Source organism: Myzus persicae, unplaced genomic scaffold, assembly GCF_001856785.1.
Source record: "Myzus persicae strain clone G006 unplaced genomic scaffold, MPER_G0061.0, whole genome shotgun sequence".
In the NCBI taxonomy this organism is placed as follows: Eukaryota; Metazoa; Arthropoda; class Insecta; order Hemiptera; family Aphididae; genus Myzus; species Myzus persicae.
Genome location: NW_019103989.1, coordinates 782,315 through 801,466, shown reverse-complemented (window position 1 = coordinate 801,466; position 19,152 = coordinate 782,315). Strand labels below are relative to the sequence as shown.

Sequence of the window (19,152 nt, the reverse complement as noted above, 5' to 3'; positions counted from 1 at the left end):
GCAAATGCAAGTCTGTTCATAAAGTTGAGGTAAATAATGCGCCCCGAATTTCTGTACAGTCATATGTCCATCATCATGGTGTCCAAGGGGGCGGGGTGAGGCAGGTGGTTAGAAGAAACCATGTCATGCCACACCAATGGCATTTAATTAGTTAGTAAAATATGCAGACCAATTTTTTTTCAACTAAAAAAAATAACCGAGTACGGCTTATTAAAAAAATCATCTGTTATATTAGCTAAAATGTATAATATACCACCGTTTGGTGACGCATATGATTGTAGTAAATTTTTATTTTAACGTATTTAATTTGTTAAGTATAAATGTAGAATACGAGTAAATAGGTTTATATTTATAGTTTTATTGATTATTTGTGCGAAAATAATACCTTGCGCTGAAAGTAATCGAACAGGGTCTAACCTTAAGGATTAATGCAATACAATTCATTTTAAATATAAACAACCCTAATCCCCAAGGTTATACAACGAATTATTTATTGCGTCGATTGGTTACAATCATGTAATATATTTTTATTTTTAATAAATAAATAAAGCTTAATTAATGCGACCACAGTAAATAAATTTATATATGGCAAGTTCTATACATACGTATATTATGGACCATTATACAATTATAATTATGATGAATGATTGTGTAAATGATTAATTTTTAATGCTGTATTTTATCTAAATTAAATAATGATTTATATGATTTATTCCAACAATTGGTTTTTTGTTCTATACCTATCCTATAACAGTATACTGTAATAAACACATGACGAATAATGTATAAAATATCATTACTTTGATATTGAATATGAAATCTCATTAATCGAATATATTTTTTGTTATCGTATTATTCTGTCTGACTTCATTATTTGTTTTAATTTATAAACAATTATTTTTATTAGTTTTAAATTAAAATTTGATAAGAATATCATAAAAATTTAAAGTTTAATTTTAACGAATAATGGTAAGTCAATTTATTAGTGATTTGTCTTTACATTTCTAAGAATTTCAACTAAAACTTAAATAATGTAATAACCATATAATAATATGATATTTTCATTAAAATGAAATAAATAAATAAATTTAAACCTTATTGAATTAAGTACGAGTACAACATAGTATAATTGTATTATTATTATTAAAACCTATTCAATTAAATGAAACTTTTATTATAAATTGATCTAAGATCATTTCGCTGTTCAAATATATACGTTAAAAAATATCTTAACACGTATAATTTTAAGATTATGCAGAAGAACCAGTTTATACATACAAATATTATTACTATTATTATTAATATACGAGTGCGCCAAAACGACACCAGGGAAGTAACATAATAATATAATATACAAGCGTAAACAATCATTATGCTGTAATTTTTTAACAAGTGGCGGTATTCTTTTATACCTGTAAATATATATATTTATGTATATACACACCACGATAGAGCAGGCATAGCCGGCAGTCAGTTTCCAGCAGAACACCATTCGTTTTAGTCTAGCGGATGAAATGGTTGTGTGCGATTATTTATGTTTTATCGCGTTTTTTACGTAACTGTTCAATTTCGTACAATCGTTTTTACAGATATCGTTAATTTACGATACCATTGTTATAAGTGGAATGTGTTATTTAATAATTGGAGTTTAAGGCAAGTAACATGCAGTGTAATAACTGGAAGTTACAAGAAGATCAATGCAATATAAAAATATCAATGTAGATTTAAAATACATTTGATAGTTATGAAACTAGACGTTTAAAAAATAATGCAGTTATTATTTGAATTATTTTTGCTGTTATGGATACTTCAACCGTTAAAAAGTGTTAAGGTAATTTTTTATATCAAATTAATTATAATTTTTAATTGCGTTCTAAATAGTTAATATATTATAATATGTGTAATAGGTTTATAATAACATACAAGTGGTTTAATGCATGTACCTATAGTGTCATAATTAAATTTAAATAATTGTATTCAGTTAATACCATCTTATATATCTTGGTTTAAATGTTAGCAGATTTTTTATTAAGGAAATGCATTTTATGTAATTACATTTATGTTTATATTACTCAAATTTAATAGATACCTATACTTACAAAAACAAATTATTCATATTGGCAAAATGATTTAAGAGACTTAAACAGTTCATTTCAGAAAAAAATATCATAGTAGATTTTTTAAAAGCTAAAATTTTAAAAATGAGGAAGTTTAAATGATATGACAGTTATTCAATGTTTCTATATGGTGATACACAATTAAACAATTTATTATTGTATAGCAGTAGGTATATGTAATATAAATTACATTTTGAAAGTGTGTGGATAAGATTCTCAAATTACGATTTTTTTTTTTATACATTTTCAAATACAAATTGATAAGCTCCAACTTCTTAATGTGTATAAGTTCCTCTCCAAATAGAAATTTTAGTGGTGCCTTAAGACATCAGCATAATTTAACTATTGTATGAAAATAAATAGTTATTTTCGTAGATAATAAATAGAAATTATAAGTAAATAGGTACCGGTTATAGTTTATAAATACGGTAAACATTAAACATTTAACGAAAAAATGTGCAGTTATATTATTCTATAAAAGCTCTCAAAACTTAAAGATTTGAAAACTATTGTTCCTAAATTTTTATTAAGAAATGTTTTTTTAAAATGTATTGTTATTCAAATTAATCAATTAGGTATCTTAAAATGTTTACATTATAAAATATAAACGTTAGTTGGCGTAATGGGTATATCACGTATGCAATTTTTATAGTAACTTTTTTGTTATTTTCATTTTGTTATTATAGTTTCATCTATATCCACCACTTTATATTTTTTATTCAAAAACTATTTCTTTGTTTTATTCGTACAGTTAATAGTAGGGATTAGTTGGCATTTATTTAAATATTTTCTGTACCTAGGTATATTTATTAAGATCAAACAGTACTGTATTATAAATTATATGTTTCGTTGAGTTAACTCTGGTATGTGAAATAAAAAAAATATATAAGTAAAATATATAATAATTCAAATAGATAATATCACTGTCTATAAAATGTTTAGTGATTAATAATTTTATCATACATTTGAAAAGGGAAGTGTGGTATGATTTAAATGAGTATAGACATTAAAGTCTATATGTATTTTTTACTAACCAACCACACGATAATATGTGTTCTTATTTTTTAAATGTACTTAATGTGCAGGTACCTGATGGCTTTTAATAACACTGAGCTGGAAAACCTATTGATTATCAGCTGGCACCTACTCGGTTAATGTCATTCCAATGTTATATAGATTGTCTTTTATAATTTATAACACTTTTTTTCGTGTCTCTTCCGGACTTATTTTAGTGCTTTACCTTCGTTATCTCCATTGTTCTAACGGAGTCACGTCCATAACAATAAAAAGATATGCTACTATGTATGAATAATATAATATATTCGAAAAGTATTTTGAGTATCATATAAAAATACTCTAATAAATTGGTGTTCCAAGGGAATCGAAGCTTTTGCGTACTAAAAATAATGGTAATATACTCTACATTGAGTTCCTAATACACAATTTTCAAACTTAAATGACCACTGCTGTGGCGAATCAACCAGTGTATGTTTTTGGGAGAGAAACTTAATATGAATTATAAATTATGAATAACAACATTTTTAAATTTGTTTCCCCTAGAACATCTCATAATTCATGTGAAAACCAGGTGTATAAAACAAATCAGTAAAATTTAGTTTACGATAGACTTGGTTTCGTATCTAATACTACACAATTCTATGGTCTCAAATATATAATGCCACTGAAGTCAATTAATTTATAAGGTTCTGTGTTATAAGTTATTTTCTTGGAAATAGTGGTAGCTTTATTGTAAAAATAAAATGTAATGTAGTGTCAAAAAATATACTATTTGAAAATTGAAATGAAACCTTTTTGTAAAATAGATGATGAAAACACAATGCAAAATATTTTTTTTTAAATAAGTATTTTAAAATGTACTTTTTCATATTTAATAAGTATTTACTTTACTTAACTGTTGAGATACAATTTTTTATGAAGGCTAATAAAAAAAAAAAGTAGGTAAGTACTTAAACATTTAAACATTATTTTAATGTACTGTTTATTGTTTCATGAATTAAGTGAATAAAGTATGTCTATTGGCTAAGTACGCAGTCTATAATAAGCAGCTCCAAAATTACGTTTATACTAATAGATAATTGACACATTAATGGTTAATTTACTGTACTAATACAGATCACGTTTGTTGGTCATTGCACGACAAGGTCATTGTAAGTATATAAATAGTTTTTCAATTATGTTTAATCGGGTGTTAAGCTATACGATGTTCGTTATTTCTGATTCGAATATACAACAAATGATTGAGCAATTCCTCAACAATGGTTTGAGAGCTGCTGTAAGCGAGTACTGTGAAGTGTTGCCTTGTCTTAACTTAAAAGTTTTCTCTGTCTATGGAGTATAATTATTGTATTTTAAAATCATTCGCTCCAGTGTTCGTATTCATCATTTCATAAGACATTTCTGCATCGATTAACAAACATAATCGATCTGAATAAGAGTTTTCCTCTTTATCGTATATTCATTGCATTTATTATAATATCTGTTAAGCGCATGGAGCGCAACGGACCACAGACGATGCGTTCCTTCTAGGGAAAATCGTATACGTTCTCAATATCAGTGGCAAGAACAGAATGATTATCTTACTTGGAAACCAAACGCGAGGAAAGTAACGATTCGGTAATAACTTTAAAAATTGCCTTCTTATATAGGTACTATGTACACCTTTTACTTTCATAGCACATCCTGTCTCGGGTCCACTAGACCATTGTTTTTGTAATCCAATTGCCTGAACAGAGTGTATTCCAGTATTTCTCTTTATACCAAATCTAGCCATATGTACTATGTAAGTAACTGGTACTGGTACCTAACTATAACTATTATACACACGACATGGAAAAAATCAAAAAAACGATCCGTTATCAGTTTGATAAAAACAAAATTGTTACAATGATGAGAAAAGGCCATTAATGTTCGAACACTCGTATTATAGCTGCAACGCTTATTTCCCGATAACCTTGCCCATTTGGGACACGTTTGATTTGCACGCATCAGTGACACACTTTATAGTGAATAATAAAAAAAAAAAATCATATAATTTTATGTATGTATCCGAATATCAAATATGATTGTACATAATATCACATTGTTTGAGCTAGTGTGTTTTTTATTTCATTTTTTTTTTTTTTAGTCTGTTTAGATAATAGTGTAAAATTCCTGCTATTGTCAGCAAATATTATAAAATCGAACCAATCCTGTTGTCCAGGTTGATAACCTTAAATATTTCAAAATTATTTTTGAAATAGAAATAAAAATATATACCTAATAATAATAATTGATCTTTTATAAGTTAATGAAAACATGTAAAAACTAATTGTTAATGTAAAAATGTATTATTAACTCCTATGTATGATAAATTCGCTTGAAAAAAAAAACTAAAAATAAAAAAAACTCTCAACAATAAAAATAATACTTAATTTGATAAGAAGGGAGTTTTTTTTTATTGATTTCTACTTATTGAAGTTGATAAGCTTATTATTTGTTACCTGTCCATACGTCTATGATTTATGAAAATTTAATCATGTTATAAGTAGGTGCCTTTCGATTTATCAGTTTTATCTAGTTGGATAATATATGAATATGGTTAGTTAACTTAAAGTCAATCATCAGTTTAAGATAATGTTAATTAATTTACTTAAATTTGTTTAAATTATGTAATATAGTTCACTAAGCTTAACGTTTTCAGAATATTTCAGTAGTAAGAAATCTCTTTGATATGAAATAACAACGCTCATCATATTTATTTTACTGGCTGAAAAATTAACCATCCGGAAACGTATTATTGGGTCACTATTTTTGTATTTCATATTTTGCATGGTACAGTTCGGATAATTAGGGTATTTTTAGTTTCACAATGTTAAAAAATTCTCAAAGTAATTATAAAATAATCATTTTATGAAGTACTAATTTTTAATGTTTTATAATAAATAAGATACAAACAAGAAAGATTATTTTATTATTTAAAATTTCAATTATAAACACTTCGCATTAATTTTTTACAACAATTATATTATTGTTAAAATTAGAATTGAATGGACAGAATTTTCCTTTTTTTCTCTCGCTTACAATGTTGTTGATGTGTTTTCGCATTTAATAGTCACCTAATACATTAAAAAACTATTTATGTTATTATTGATAAATATTTCTTCCAAATGTACCTAATTATAAATGAAAATTACATCAGAGTTGTAACGCAACACTATGATAATCTACACTTCATATCATAATATATTTGTATATACACATATCCTAATAAGTATATATCAATGTCAATAGGTCAAATGGCGTTGACACTGAATTTCAGGAGAAAAGACAAAACATTTCTATACCTATCACTAACTTTGAAGTCATGTCATAATACTTCTATAATATACTATGTCATGTCTTATCTTGTCTAATATTGACAAATAAATATACCTATTACATCTAATATTCTGTTATGTTTTTGGAACAAATAGTATATATTTTAAATTTAACCATCTATTATTTTAAATTTACGATTTAAGAGTGTGCAAATACAAACAAACTGGGTAATATATTTATACAATGCTCGTGAATTGTAGTTATTTTATTTTTGTTTTCACCAAGAAACTCCACAAGTGCTTTCATAGTGCCAAACCTAACCTATTTAATTTATTATTTTGTCAATATCATCTATAATGACTACTGAGATAAAAAAAATCCTCTGCTATCGGTTACCTATACAGGAAAAAAAATTGATAAAAAAAATTGAGAGTCCATAGAGACCATCTTAAGTTCTATATACCTATACTATTGGATATTATCGTGGAATGATCTGATTTGACTATTAAAATATTACTTAATATATAACTATAAGTTATTTATACGCATATTAAAATAATATGTGTACCTACGTCGTATATAAATCTAATAAATTATATATTTATTTCAAAATGTATTTTAAAAGTGATTTGAATATTTAAAATTGTTATGTATATATTTTAGTTTGTTATGTTATGTAGGTAAATTAATTATTTATGTTTGATTGCATTGAGATAAACAGAGCGTACAAATTAAAATCAATGGTAGTTGCTATAATTTTAAATATTGTAATTTAAACATCACCTACTATGCGCATTAGTATGCTATGCATAAAATGTATGCGAGTTAAGAATGATAAACGCACTAACGATTATTTCAGTTAAAATTATAATGTACAGAATAGATTTAAAAACTTTAAATGCTTTGTTTTTAATGCAGTGTTACTGTAATTTTATGCCTATAACATTTGTTTTAACTGTATTTTTTAAAACAAATTAAGAATTCAAATTAATAATTATAAAAAAGACTTTGAATATCAATCTTGTTTTTTGGCACATTATTTTACATACCTTATATTGAATTTTTTTTGCTTTTTTTAACAATTTAAACGTTAACTGTAATATTTATTGGTGTTAAATATTTTTCTGAAATTTTTAACACGTAACTAGTATAAAATATTGTAATACAAATAGATTCCTCTACCCTAATTGATGAGAAAACATTTTTTTGTGGACCTTATTTATAGGTTATTGATCAATGTACTAAGTGTTTCCAGGAACTTAATAAATAATGCAAAGTATACATTGTACATAATATGTATCTCTACTTGACTATAGCAAAATTTATGCCTGGGATGGGAAGTTTATTTTATCGACCATTATACAGCGTAGACTACCGGGCCATCATCGTTACATGTATTAAATTAAAAAAAAAAAAATATTAATTATTATTAATGAAAAATTGTGCCTACTTAAATATAATTGAGAAAACAGATCAATAGACAAGATAACAAGATTAGTTAAAGATGTATTATATGGTTGTTTGTAAAATATTTTAAGAATCACAGTGATGTAATAATATTATTAATTATAATATTGGTATCTATCAGTGACTTAGCTATGATTTTGCTTATAATACATTTATGATTTATTTATTAAATATTCGAGTATAAATAACAATATTGTAATATATGGTTACGTGTCTTATGTATAATATATTCGTTCAAATAACACATGAAATTATTTAAAAATTTTCCTGGGATGCAGTTCCCTCAGTCGTTTCTAGATACATCATTGGTACATATAGTTTACGATTATTTGTTTAAAGAAACTAAGAGGATTACTTTCGTTCATCGGATTGTGACCTAAACTTTTTGCAATAAGATGACTTATTTTGAGTTTGATGGAAAGTTTACGATACCTATTTATATTTGAAATAACTCAGACTGCTATAGCTATATTTGAGTCCCAGAGTCTTTAGGGACGTTTGATACTATCCAATGCAATGCAAAAGATCTCATCATGTCTATAGCTATTTATTCGTATCTCTATAGCGGCATAAGCTTTACCAATTTTATATGAAATATAATAAACCTACGTGTATGTATATCCACTTCGGTTATAAGATTGATGTGCTAACAATATTTAAAAATATCTACATACAGAGATACACTTTACATTATTATGATAAGCAATTATTTTAAATAAGTTCTTATTTTATGACAAAAAATATTGTTGTTAAAGATTATCTGCAGACTGCAGATGTTTAGACATTGCCACTAAGTCTTTATTGTTATAATATAATACACGTGTATACTTTTGATGTATTAGAGTAGGTAATTATAAAATAAATGTAGAGAAGACGAAAAATTATAAAATAAAATATATTCATTTTTTTAATTTTTTAAAGTTATCGTATCATAAACCATAATATTCTAAAACAATTTTCTTGAAAAATTTGTATTTAATTACATATAATTCATTATTCCTCTAGAATGGGATCAGAATGTTTCTATGTACCTATCTACCCTCACGATTGTCGTAAAAGGCAATTAAAATGAGATTGCGCCAGGTCAGTGTAAAAAGATATGTCTGAGAAGTATGTGAGGTCAAAACTGAATTAAATATAACCCATTAATCAGGTTAACTTAATCAGATAATATTATGAGATATTTATTTACTTAAGTTTATTTTGCTAAAAAAGTATAATATATATATGATATAAGTAAAATGTTGTCATCCAAATAGTTTATTATTCTTAATATAAATCTTTAACATATTTAATAATATTAATAAATAAATTATCTGACGCAATGAATTGTTTTTAGATCAACGAGACGAATCTAATTGAACATTTAACACCATCAGAATGGAGACATTTCGTTGGACCCAATGCAAGTAAGTACTGTCGGTTATGCTTTAGTTCCGCACAGCGATTATTATTTGAACACATTTAGATACCTAGACGGAGTGCGAAAGAAAAAAGTGAAAATGTATGAATTGTTATTAAAGTTGTTACAAAATATTTAAATCGGGGTGGGAGGTACACATATACCTACGTTTAAAATAATAAATGTTAATCGTTATGGTTCCGTGGGTTTCCGAAGAGGTCAATAACACGTGGACAGTATTATAATTGTTGTGTATTTACACGCTATAGATTTAGTTAGGGTTTTCTCGTTAGTTGACAGCGTTATCTTACAGGAAAAAACTAATTACGCGTGAATGTCATATTAACCTTTGTGTGGAAAATTCTGTTTTTAAAATTAGATACAACTGATATGAGGCGCGTACGATATACCACCTAAATAATATTATAATATTATGCATGTTTTACATTGTTACAGGTCAACATTTTGGTGTAACTTACTTAAATCCAAATATGCCGAAAATCGGACTGGTAAATTTTACGTCTAATCAATTTGGTCGTCATTTCCAATTAGATTTACAAAAAAATGACGATTTATTTGACGACAAATTTGTCATACTAAAAAGAAAAAACGGAAAATCAGAAATAATAGATGATCAATGGAATGATACGGGTTGTTATTACCATAGTTTTTCACCACACGTTGCTGCACTTGACGTCTGCAACGGATTGGTAAATCTAACTGATATTTCAAAATTACTTTTTGTAATATTGTCTTTATTTAGAGGGGCATTCTTAAATCAAACGAGGATGAGTTTTATGCCATAAGTCCATTACCGGAACGATTTCACGGTTTGGACGAAACACCACACGTAATCGTCCGACTAGAAAACCCAGCCAAGCTAAAAGATTCCCTTGGTAAATTTATCACCGTGCATGGATATAATAAATTACCAAAAATTCGATCAAAAAGAGCTATTTGGCCACCATCTGTGTTGAATGTGGAAATAGCCATATTTGTAGACCAGGACCTTTATAGGCTCATGGCCGTGAATTTTGAATCAAACACCGAAAAAGAAATTATTCGATTTGTTTTAGCTATGGTCAACGCTGTAAGTAAATTAAGCTTTATGAAACAACTGATTACTTTTTCATGTCCTATAGAATGTTTTTTACGATCAAATTAAATATCGCAAGGTGTACGGAGCTTGACAATAATTTCACTTCGTTCACATTCAAATTTGTCAAATCCTCATAAATCATAATGCACTGTCTTGTCTAATTTTCACATTAAAAATTATTTAACATGCAATTTAATGCTTGAGAACAAATAATGATTATCTAATGACGATGTTCATTGAACAGCATTATAATAGCGGAAACAATAAAGTAAAAGGTGACAAACGTATTTAAAAATTATATCAATAACATCGTCAAATCGTACGCATGAATGATAATGGAATCGTAACAGTTGTAATATGATGGCCTAGTTGGATCAAATCAAAGTGTCAGCAAACATTAAAAATTCGGTTTTTGGGTCATTTAGGTTGATTTGTTGTATCACGACCCTTCTCTAGGCCGTCAAATTAATTTCATTTTAAAAAGACTGGAGATTCTGCATTCAGATCCCGAAGGACTGTCAAGGTCTAATGATATAGACAGATTCTTAAGCAATTTTTGTAAATGGCAACAGACTGAAAATCCACCTCAAGACTCGGATCCTCTGCATTGGGATCATGCCGTTATATTGACTGGCCTTGATTTGTTTGTGACCGGCAAAAATGGTAAAATCAGTAACCAAGTGGTAGGTGAGTCTGATCTTATATTATTATGTATGATGAGTTTTGAAAACTACGATTTATTAGCATACTTCATACACGTATTTTTGTTTGTACATTTATACGATACCTTTAAATTATCCACTTTTTATGATATTATATTTTGATTTTAGGTCTCGCTCCAGTCGCTGGCATGTGCACGAAAACTAGCAGCTGTACTGTAAACGAAGGACGTCATTTTGAAAGCGTTTACGTGGTCGCTCACGAGATTGGCCATAAGTAAGAGATAAAAAAATCAATACATTTCAATATGATAGCAATTTTACACTTAAAATATGCAAATAAAATTTATTTGTATACATTCGTGCTCAATGCATTCAATCCATGTGATAATGATCTACAGAGAACATTTTACCAATTTAATATCTTATTAATGAGATAAGTTATTTTATGAAATTCTTAGTGTTTTTACTGAAAATAAAAAAACCAAATATATTTTTTGTAACAAAAAAAGGACATAATATCCATTTTCTACGCTCCATTATAATATCATGTCGGTATCAGATGATCAACAAACTCGTGGGATAGTGTATAACAAATTATGGAACTAAAATTTCAAGGGCACGACAACCAGTTTTACGTGAAGAATGACGATTATTTGATCCTATAAATTGCTATCCGTGGCTTATACAAATAAATAATCGATCCGTCCGGTATTTAATTTGTTTATTCTAGTTTGGGAATGCGGCACGATGGAACTTCATCGGACAACAATTGTGATCCGACGAGTTACTTGATGTCACCGACCCTGGGAAGTGGTAAAATTACATGGTCCACGTGCAGCAATGAATACCTGGAGAAGTTTTTACAGTAAGAGTCTTACATTTTTTACAATTATTTATTATTATTTATCAATATCTTTTATATACCTAATGATAGATATCGTTTAAACTAATTTTTTTTCACTTTTTAATGTTTAATTTGTATACAATAATAATAATAATAATAATAATGTACCTACTCGGAATATTGTGTAGTATTACTCGTGAAAGTTAACGTTTTGGTGTTATTTTTGATAATACAAATTGATTAAATTGTCTTTTTAATATTGTATCATATAATTTAAGACAAAATTTGGTAAGATAAAAATTTTGAAACTTGAACAGTTTATTCACCTACCTATTATAGACAAAATAATAATAATAAATTGAGTTTGTGTATAAGTTTAAATTATAATACATCTGTAATATAATATAGGTATGTACTTATTTTAAGGAGAAATTTTTAAGTACCTAGTAACTATAATAACTGATAAAGTTATATAATTATATTCATATTTATGATTTAAAATAAAGCAATACAATATTGACGATTTCGAAACCTTATAGTTTTTCAAAAATATAATCATAGCAGGATTAGCAGGTCACTAATTTATTTGCTTAGTTTATTTTGGTTTTGTACACATCATAAACTTTTTAATGTGTACCTTATTATTTAGAATAAAAAAAATATACTCATGATCTCATCCATTCGGTATTCTAAATAATGTTATTATTTTAAAGACAATATAAATTCTAACCATATTGTTTTTAAGTTATGTAATAATTTGTTACTTGGTATTAATAACTTAAAATGTGTCTAGGAGCTCTCAAGCAGGGTGCTTATTTGACGACAGTGGAACTTCTGGGTACATGGACCATAAACAACAAGGTCGTTTGCCTGGCGAGCGGTTCGATGCACACGAACAGTGTCTGCTTAAATATGGCCGAGGAAGTGTACATGCCACTAGTCAAGATTTGAGTGAGGTTTGTCGGGACTTACATTGCCAACGGGACCGATATACATGGACTTCGCACCCTGCATTAGAAGGAACTGTGTGTGGCCCACATAAAGTAAGATTTTACGTTTTGAATATATTATATATGTATGCCGTTAAAATAAGATTTGTAGGTAAAATAATTTATACTCCAAGGACTAAGAGTACATTGGATGATGATGCTACCCATGCATGAGTTGTCACCGTGTTACACGACATACCGAATTTTGGTTCACTACTTTAAATAGTGTTCTGTTAGATTTGATATTAGATCGAATTTACTTATTAGCAAAAACATTTAGGTAAGAACATTATTTGTGATTAAGCGTCGGATTTTATTCGTTATTTTAATTTTCAAGCTAGATATGAGCATTTTTAATTTGTGATATTCCACTACCCATATTTTGTTCGATAGTTAAAATATCGAAAAAATCGTCGACTCGTGCAGATAATGTTCTTACCTAAAAGTTGTATTATATGTCAATTCTCTCTAATAGTCTAATATCGAATCTAACAGCATACTATTGAAACTAGTGGACGAATATTTGGTATGTTGTACAAGAGACAACAAACTCAAAGGAAGCGTCCTCTCAAAAACATTTATTACATATTATTTATTATAATTGTTAAAAAGTAATATGAATAATGATGTATCAAAAATTAAAAATATCTTTGAACTTATTGTTTTTGAATTGCAGAAACCCTGAGTTAAAAATAATAATTTTTTTATTGAGCATGTTATTTTGTTTATCACTTCTTAGAAGCTAAAATTAATTAAATTCAAATCATTCAATAGAATTTGTTTCCTATTCATAAGCATAACTATAACGCAATAACAAAACGCATTGATTATTATTTAATATTGTAATTAATAATCGTCAATAATAATTTTAGTGGTGTAGAAGTGGTCGGTGTGTACATAAGGGCTTGTCTGCTCTTCAAGCTGGATTTGCACCGCATCAAAGTATTGATGGTGGATGGAGTGATTGGCAACCGTACTCAGACTGTGCTTCATCATGTTTGCTGGGTGATAAAAATGATCTGAATAGCGGTAGCACCGGCATAATGACCTCGTTTAGAAGGTGTAACAATCCCAGGTAAACTGTATTTCGATTTTAAGTTATAGTTTACTCAGTAACGTTTAAATTATTACAATTGAATAGCAACAAAATAGTTTAGTACATTTAAAGTAAACACAAATGTATTTTAAGAAGATACAAATATTTTTTAAATCATAATTTATTGTGATTAAATGAGCTTATTATTCTGTAATGTACTGGAAAATGAATAATTCTGCCATTAATAATATTTTCGACGATTTTTTCAGTACGCAATGCTCTATAATTTCGAACAACATTTTTCTTCATTTTGTTCACGAACATTCACATTTTGTAAAATATACTGCGACATTAATGTCAACGCTGTATAAATTATTGCGAACATGTGCCAAAAATAATAACTGTGTAAAGGAAAGCTGCCCAAATGTTTTCTCACTCAGGAATCCAGGGTTATGATCATTACTATATGTCTGAAACAATAATGTGAACCAAGAAATTCCAAGTAAAAGGAACAAAGAAGTGTAGTTAAGCTTTTGATAATTATTTCAATTTGTTGTTGTTCGTATTTCAATTCCTAGCATTTAATAATACATTCGTGTAAACAATTCACGTACTTGTGTACCTAAATATTTATTTGTGTGTAGCTTTAATTAGTATAATTAATGATAAGTTGAAACAAAAAAAATCTTAATCCTGAGATAAAACATACAGTTTACATTAAATTAAATTATACTCGTATGTAAAATGTAAATATTTTGTTTAGAAATTAAGATAATATACAACATATATTATTTTATTATTCTATACTATTGTTAAATTAATTTTTTAAATTATACCTGTAGTATATATTATTTTATTAACTTCTAGGCCAGAAAATAGTGGCAAAACTTGTTCAGGTGGAGATCAGAAGTACAAATCATGTTCAACAGAACAAGTAAGTGATTTTGAAAATAAAGCTTTCATAATAATTGATCAGAATTTAATAAACTACACACGTTTTTAGTGTACAAATGCACCTCAGCTTACACTTAAAGACTTCGCGAACGAGATATGTTTAAGGGCTAAAGAATACGACTTGGAACTTTTGGGAACTGGTTATCAAAAAATTAGTTCGGATCGTATGTGCAAATTTACTGCAAAAATACTACTTCTACTAAATTTACTACATCGTCTTATACGTCTACGTGTTATTACATTTATATAGTAATATTTATTATATATTATATTCTTTAGCCAAAGACGCGTGTACTGTTTGGTGTCAAACAGAAAAAGGCGGTACAAAAAGTCGGGGTTGGTCTTTTCCTGATGGTACAACCTGCCAAATACATAAGGATAAGGAATCCACTTATTGCATCGGTGGTTATTGTAAGGTACATTATCGATACAATAATTAACTACTCATATACCTACGTATTGACACAATAACTATTAATTAATAACTATCATTATCATTCACTGTAAAAGTTACGAGTAACTAAAATTATTATAAATAGTATCGAAAAATAAAGTCTATACTTCGAATACTCATATGTTATATCACTGGTGACCAACTACTGCTTGGAGGCCAAATCCAGCCCTCCAAAGTATTAGATCAAAACTGAAAAAAAACTTCAAATTTCAAAAATTTCAAAAAAAATGTAATGCACATTTACTAAAATTGAATGAAAATTTCCCATTTCTTATCATAAACGATGTTGTTATTTAGACATGACGATGTGTCGAAGCCTTATCGTTGTACATCGTCTAAATATAAATAACATTATTAATACAAGGGCTTTGAATATTATGATAATTCGATTGTCTGAAGTATAATAAATTATTATACTTGCGAGTACTATATAAATGCCGGCTGTTATATTACAATATTAAAATATGCTACATGAAATATACACCTTCAGTACTCAGAAGTGCTTAGTATTATAATCAATCGTGATTCCGATCTTATTAATTTAGTATGTAATATTCAACGATTCACTTATTAAATACAACAAATAGACAATAATAATTGTCATTGAAATGCAATCGTTATTAGCCCAAATTATAATTGCATATTGCTAGTTAAATATTATATTTCAGTATATCACATTATATTATTGTACGTAATCATATTACTGTAAACTACGATGAATTTGTTTATAATTTTTTTGTCCAAAGGAATTCGTTTGCGATAAATCATCTTCGCCGGACACACTATACATTGAGCAGGCAAAAAGCTGCGAGATAAACGAACAGTCAACAAATCAGCTGAGGTCGCCTTCTCAGCCGTTGCCGCTTTTGCCAGCGGAATCCAGTGTCGTCGGATGGAAATGGCAGCCAGTATCTGTGTGCCACTATAGTTGTATGGTCCCGGGCGTCGGCCTTAAATTGGTTGAAGGTAAAACTTGCAAGACGTGTGAGCCAGTCATGAGCATAAAGATTTGCCGTCCACAAAAAGAAGCAAGTATACATTTTGGATATAAGCTCTAAGCTCGTTTACCTTGAATTTTTATACAACTATTTAAGGTGTACAAAAAAAAACTCGTGCTAATATAGATTACCTAAAAATATGTTTACCTATACATCAATACATTATGTCTAATTCAATACTATATGATGTGGATCTCAATAATCGAATAGTTTTTACAAGTATTAAAATAAAATACAATATTTTTACTAAACGTTAAAAAAAAAGGCAGGCAAAAGAGTTTTAGTTGATTTGTCTTTGATTTGTCACATAATTAGTACCTATCTCTTATTTAATTATTGAAATCAATGATAGTCGGTAATGAATAACTCATTCACAAAATTGATGAAAAAGTGTAATGACTTCACACGTAATTCCCTTCATTTTTGTCGCACATTATTTTGAAGATGATTATCGAATGAAACCTAAGTAAAATGATTTAAATTAAATGCAAAATTAAATGTGGGTATCAGAAACTATAATTGATTTTGGTTACCGAGCGAACAATGAAAACTTGTATCTGTACTAGAATATTGTGATAATTATTCAAACATATAATATAATATTATTCTTCATCATAATAGCAATGCAAAATGGGTTTGAAATCTGTAGTCGATTATGCAACTTCGATTTGTACTAAATATGGTCAAAAAGTGCAGAGACTTTCTGGTTTAGGAATGCAGCTGTCATCAGTGCCAGGTAAGAAAGCGTTATTTGAAAACCAATTTTTCGATAAATAATTAATTTTGTATTTAATCTTAATCTTAATAAATAATAGAGGATATGGATAGACCATGTAGACTTGCATGTCAAGATCAAACGGTGCAGCATAGGTTTTATATTGTTAACGGAGAAGTCGGATGGTTTCCATTTGGTACTGATTGCGCTCGAGGAGATCCGGATCGACGGGCATTTTGTTTGAGTGGAAAATGCTTAGTGAGTACTCATAAAGACCATAATTATGATATCGAATACAGTGAAATAAGTAAAATTTAGAATTATATTTTATTGATAACATTATTTGTAATTTATATAGATCAATCTCATTCCATGTACTTTAAATTAAAATCCTACAATATTCTTGCCTCCTGGATTGTAAAAAATCATGTTTTGATTTGAATTATTAGCATATTATATAAGATAGATATATATACTATATACAGTCTAAACAGTTGTTTAATAACTGTTGTTGATATATTCGTTACTAGAGTTCGAGAGTTGTAGCTCTTTAAAATACAGCAAACAAAATAAGCAATGATATTGAAAAATATAAATACAGTATACACTCTCGTGATACGCGGAACAGTAGTTAACGTAAAACAACAGATTACTTTAAGAACACATGACAAGCCTATATACTGTACATAATTTCTTATCCATTTCTTATCGATAAATTATATTTTAACAGATAATATAAATTAAATCCATTTAATCAGACGTTATATGATATAAAAATAAATAGTAGGTAATCTTTAATTATTTTAAATACTTAGATGTAATACAATTTAAAAACAGAAATGTTAATAAAAAAATTTAATTTTAATTTATTTTCTTATTGTGTCATCGAGGTACATGCAATATAATAATGAATTAAAGGTACACATATTATTTAAGAAGTTACACAAACATTTTATATTTCTATTTTCAATGTGTTTATTTTTAAAATAAAATAAATATAATGTTTTAAACTTTAACAGTAAATTCATCCAAACACAAATTTTTAATTATTAGTTGTTGTCAGATAGCTCAATAGTTCTATAAAGATAATTTTGTGAAACATACAAAATGTTATAATTGGGAAAGTATTTTTTTTTTTTAATTGATTTTCTTTCTTTTTATCCCAATTGAAGACTAAGCTATCATTTGTAGTTTATTTGCTATTATTGAACTATAAAAAACTATTTTATAAATTATAATTTATCTTAATACTTAACGGTGTTTCATTTATTATTACAATTACGTGTATGAATTTTTTAATAGGATTTTGGACTGGATAACATGCCATTATCGGTAGAAGAAGTAACGTCACATAATAATTTCAGTTCAAATAATCGTATAAAAAGAAGTTTGCCTGTGCAGGATAGCGATTATACAATGGAACATATTATACAATATTTCTTAAATAGAGGTAACGTCCGTTTATTACCTATCATAGACACATATTTTTCAAACTTGTATGCCTTAATCAAACACTGTCGTCTTTATATTTTATTTTAAAATGAATCGGTGAACATAATATGATATTATTTTTATTATTTATTGCAGGGAAGAGAAAACCAATTATAGACCGTGACATGATATCGCTGGACTTTGAAAATCCCGTAGAATTTCATAATACGTGATCATATTAATATGATGTAAAGACTACATTAGTTTTTCTATCGAAAATATAAAAATGTGCGATCAATCAATTTATGCGTTACCGTTATTGTTTTCTAACCCACGAACGGCGTCTTGTATAGGCAATTTTAGTACATACATGCGTACGTGCTTGATTATGATAATATTAATACGTACGTCTTTAATTTATTATAATTATTAATCAATATTATAATAAACTATACCTAATATATTTATAACTAAATGGAATCGCATTATTTTTTTAAAAGTATAGGTGTTATTGTTTTATCAATAATAGGTACAATAATTCCTACATTTTATTTTAATCAAACTATAATAATAAAATAATATTTATAAAAAGTTGTACATAAACACACGTGTTCGTGTATTGTAGATCAAAATATTTTATTCAAATATATTATATATTTATACATTA

General features: G+C 27.4%; 1 protein-coding gene across 1 annotated transcript; it reads left to right on the top strand.

Moving 5' to 3' along the window:
* The first annotated feature begins 1,455 nt into the window (after positions 1–1,455).
* Positions 1,456–18,787, top strand: LOC111037300 (A disintegrin and metalloproteinase with thrombospondin motifs adt-1-like). The gene is made up of 17 exons (XM_022319806.1): positions 1,456–1,831; positions 9,241–9,310; positions 9,760–10,013; positions 10,067–10,393; positions 10,828–11,089; positions 11,233–11,338; positions 11,795–11,929; positions 12,702–12,951; positions 13,770–13,972; positions 14,801–14,867; positions 14,937–15,051; positions 15,167–15,303; positions 16,088–16,369; positions 16,961–17,075; positions 17,155–17,312; positions 18,357–18,504; positions 18,642–18,787. Exons 1-17 carry the CDS (start codon positions 1,769–1,771, stop codon positions 18,716–18,718), a joined length of 2,769 nt encoding a protein of 922 aa, XP_022175498.1. The 5' UTR covers positions 1,456–1,768; the 3' UTR covers positions 18,719–18,787.
* The last annotated feature ends 365 nt before the right edge of the window (positions 18,788–19,152 follow it).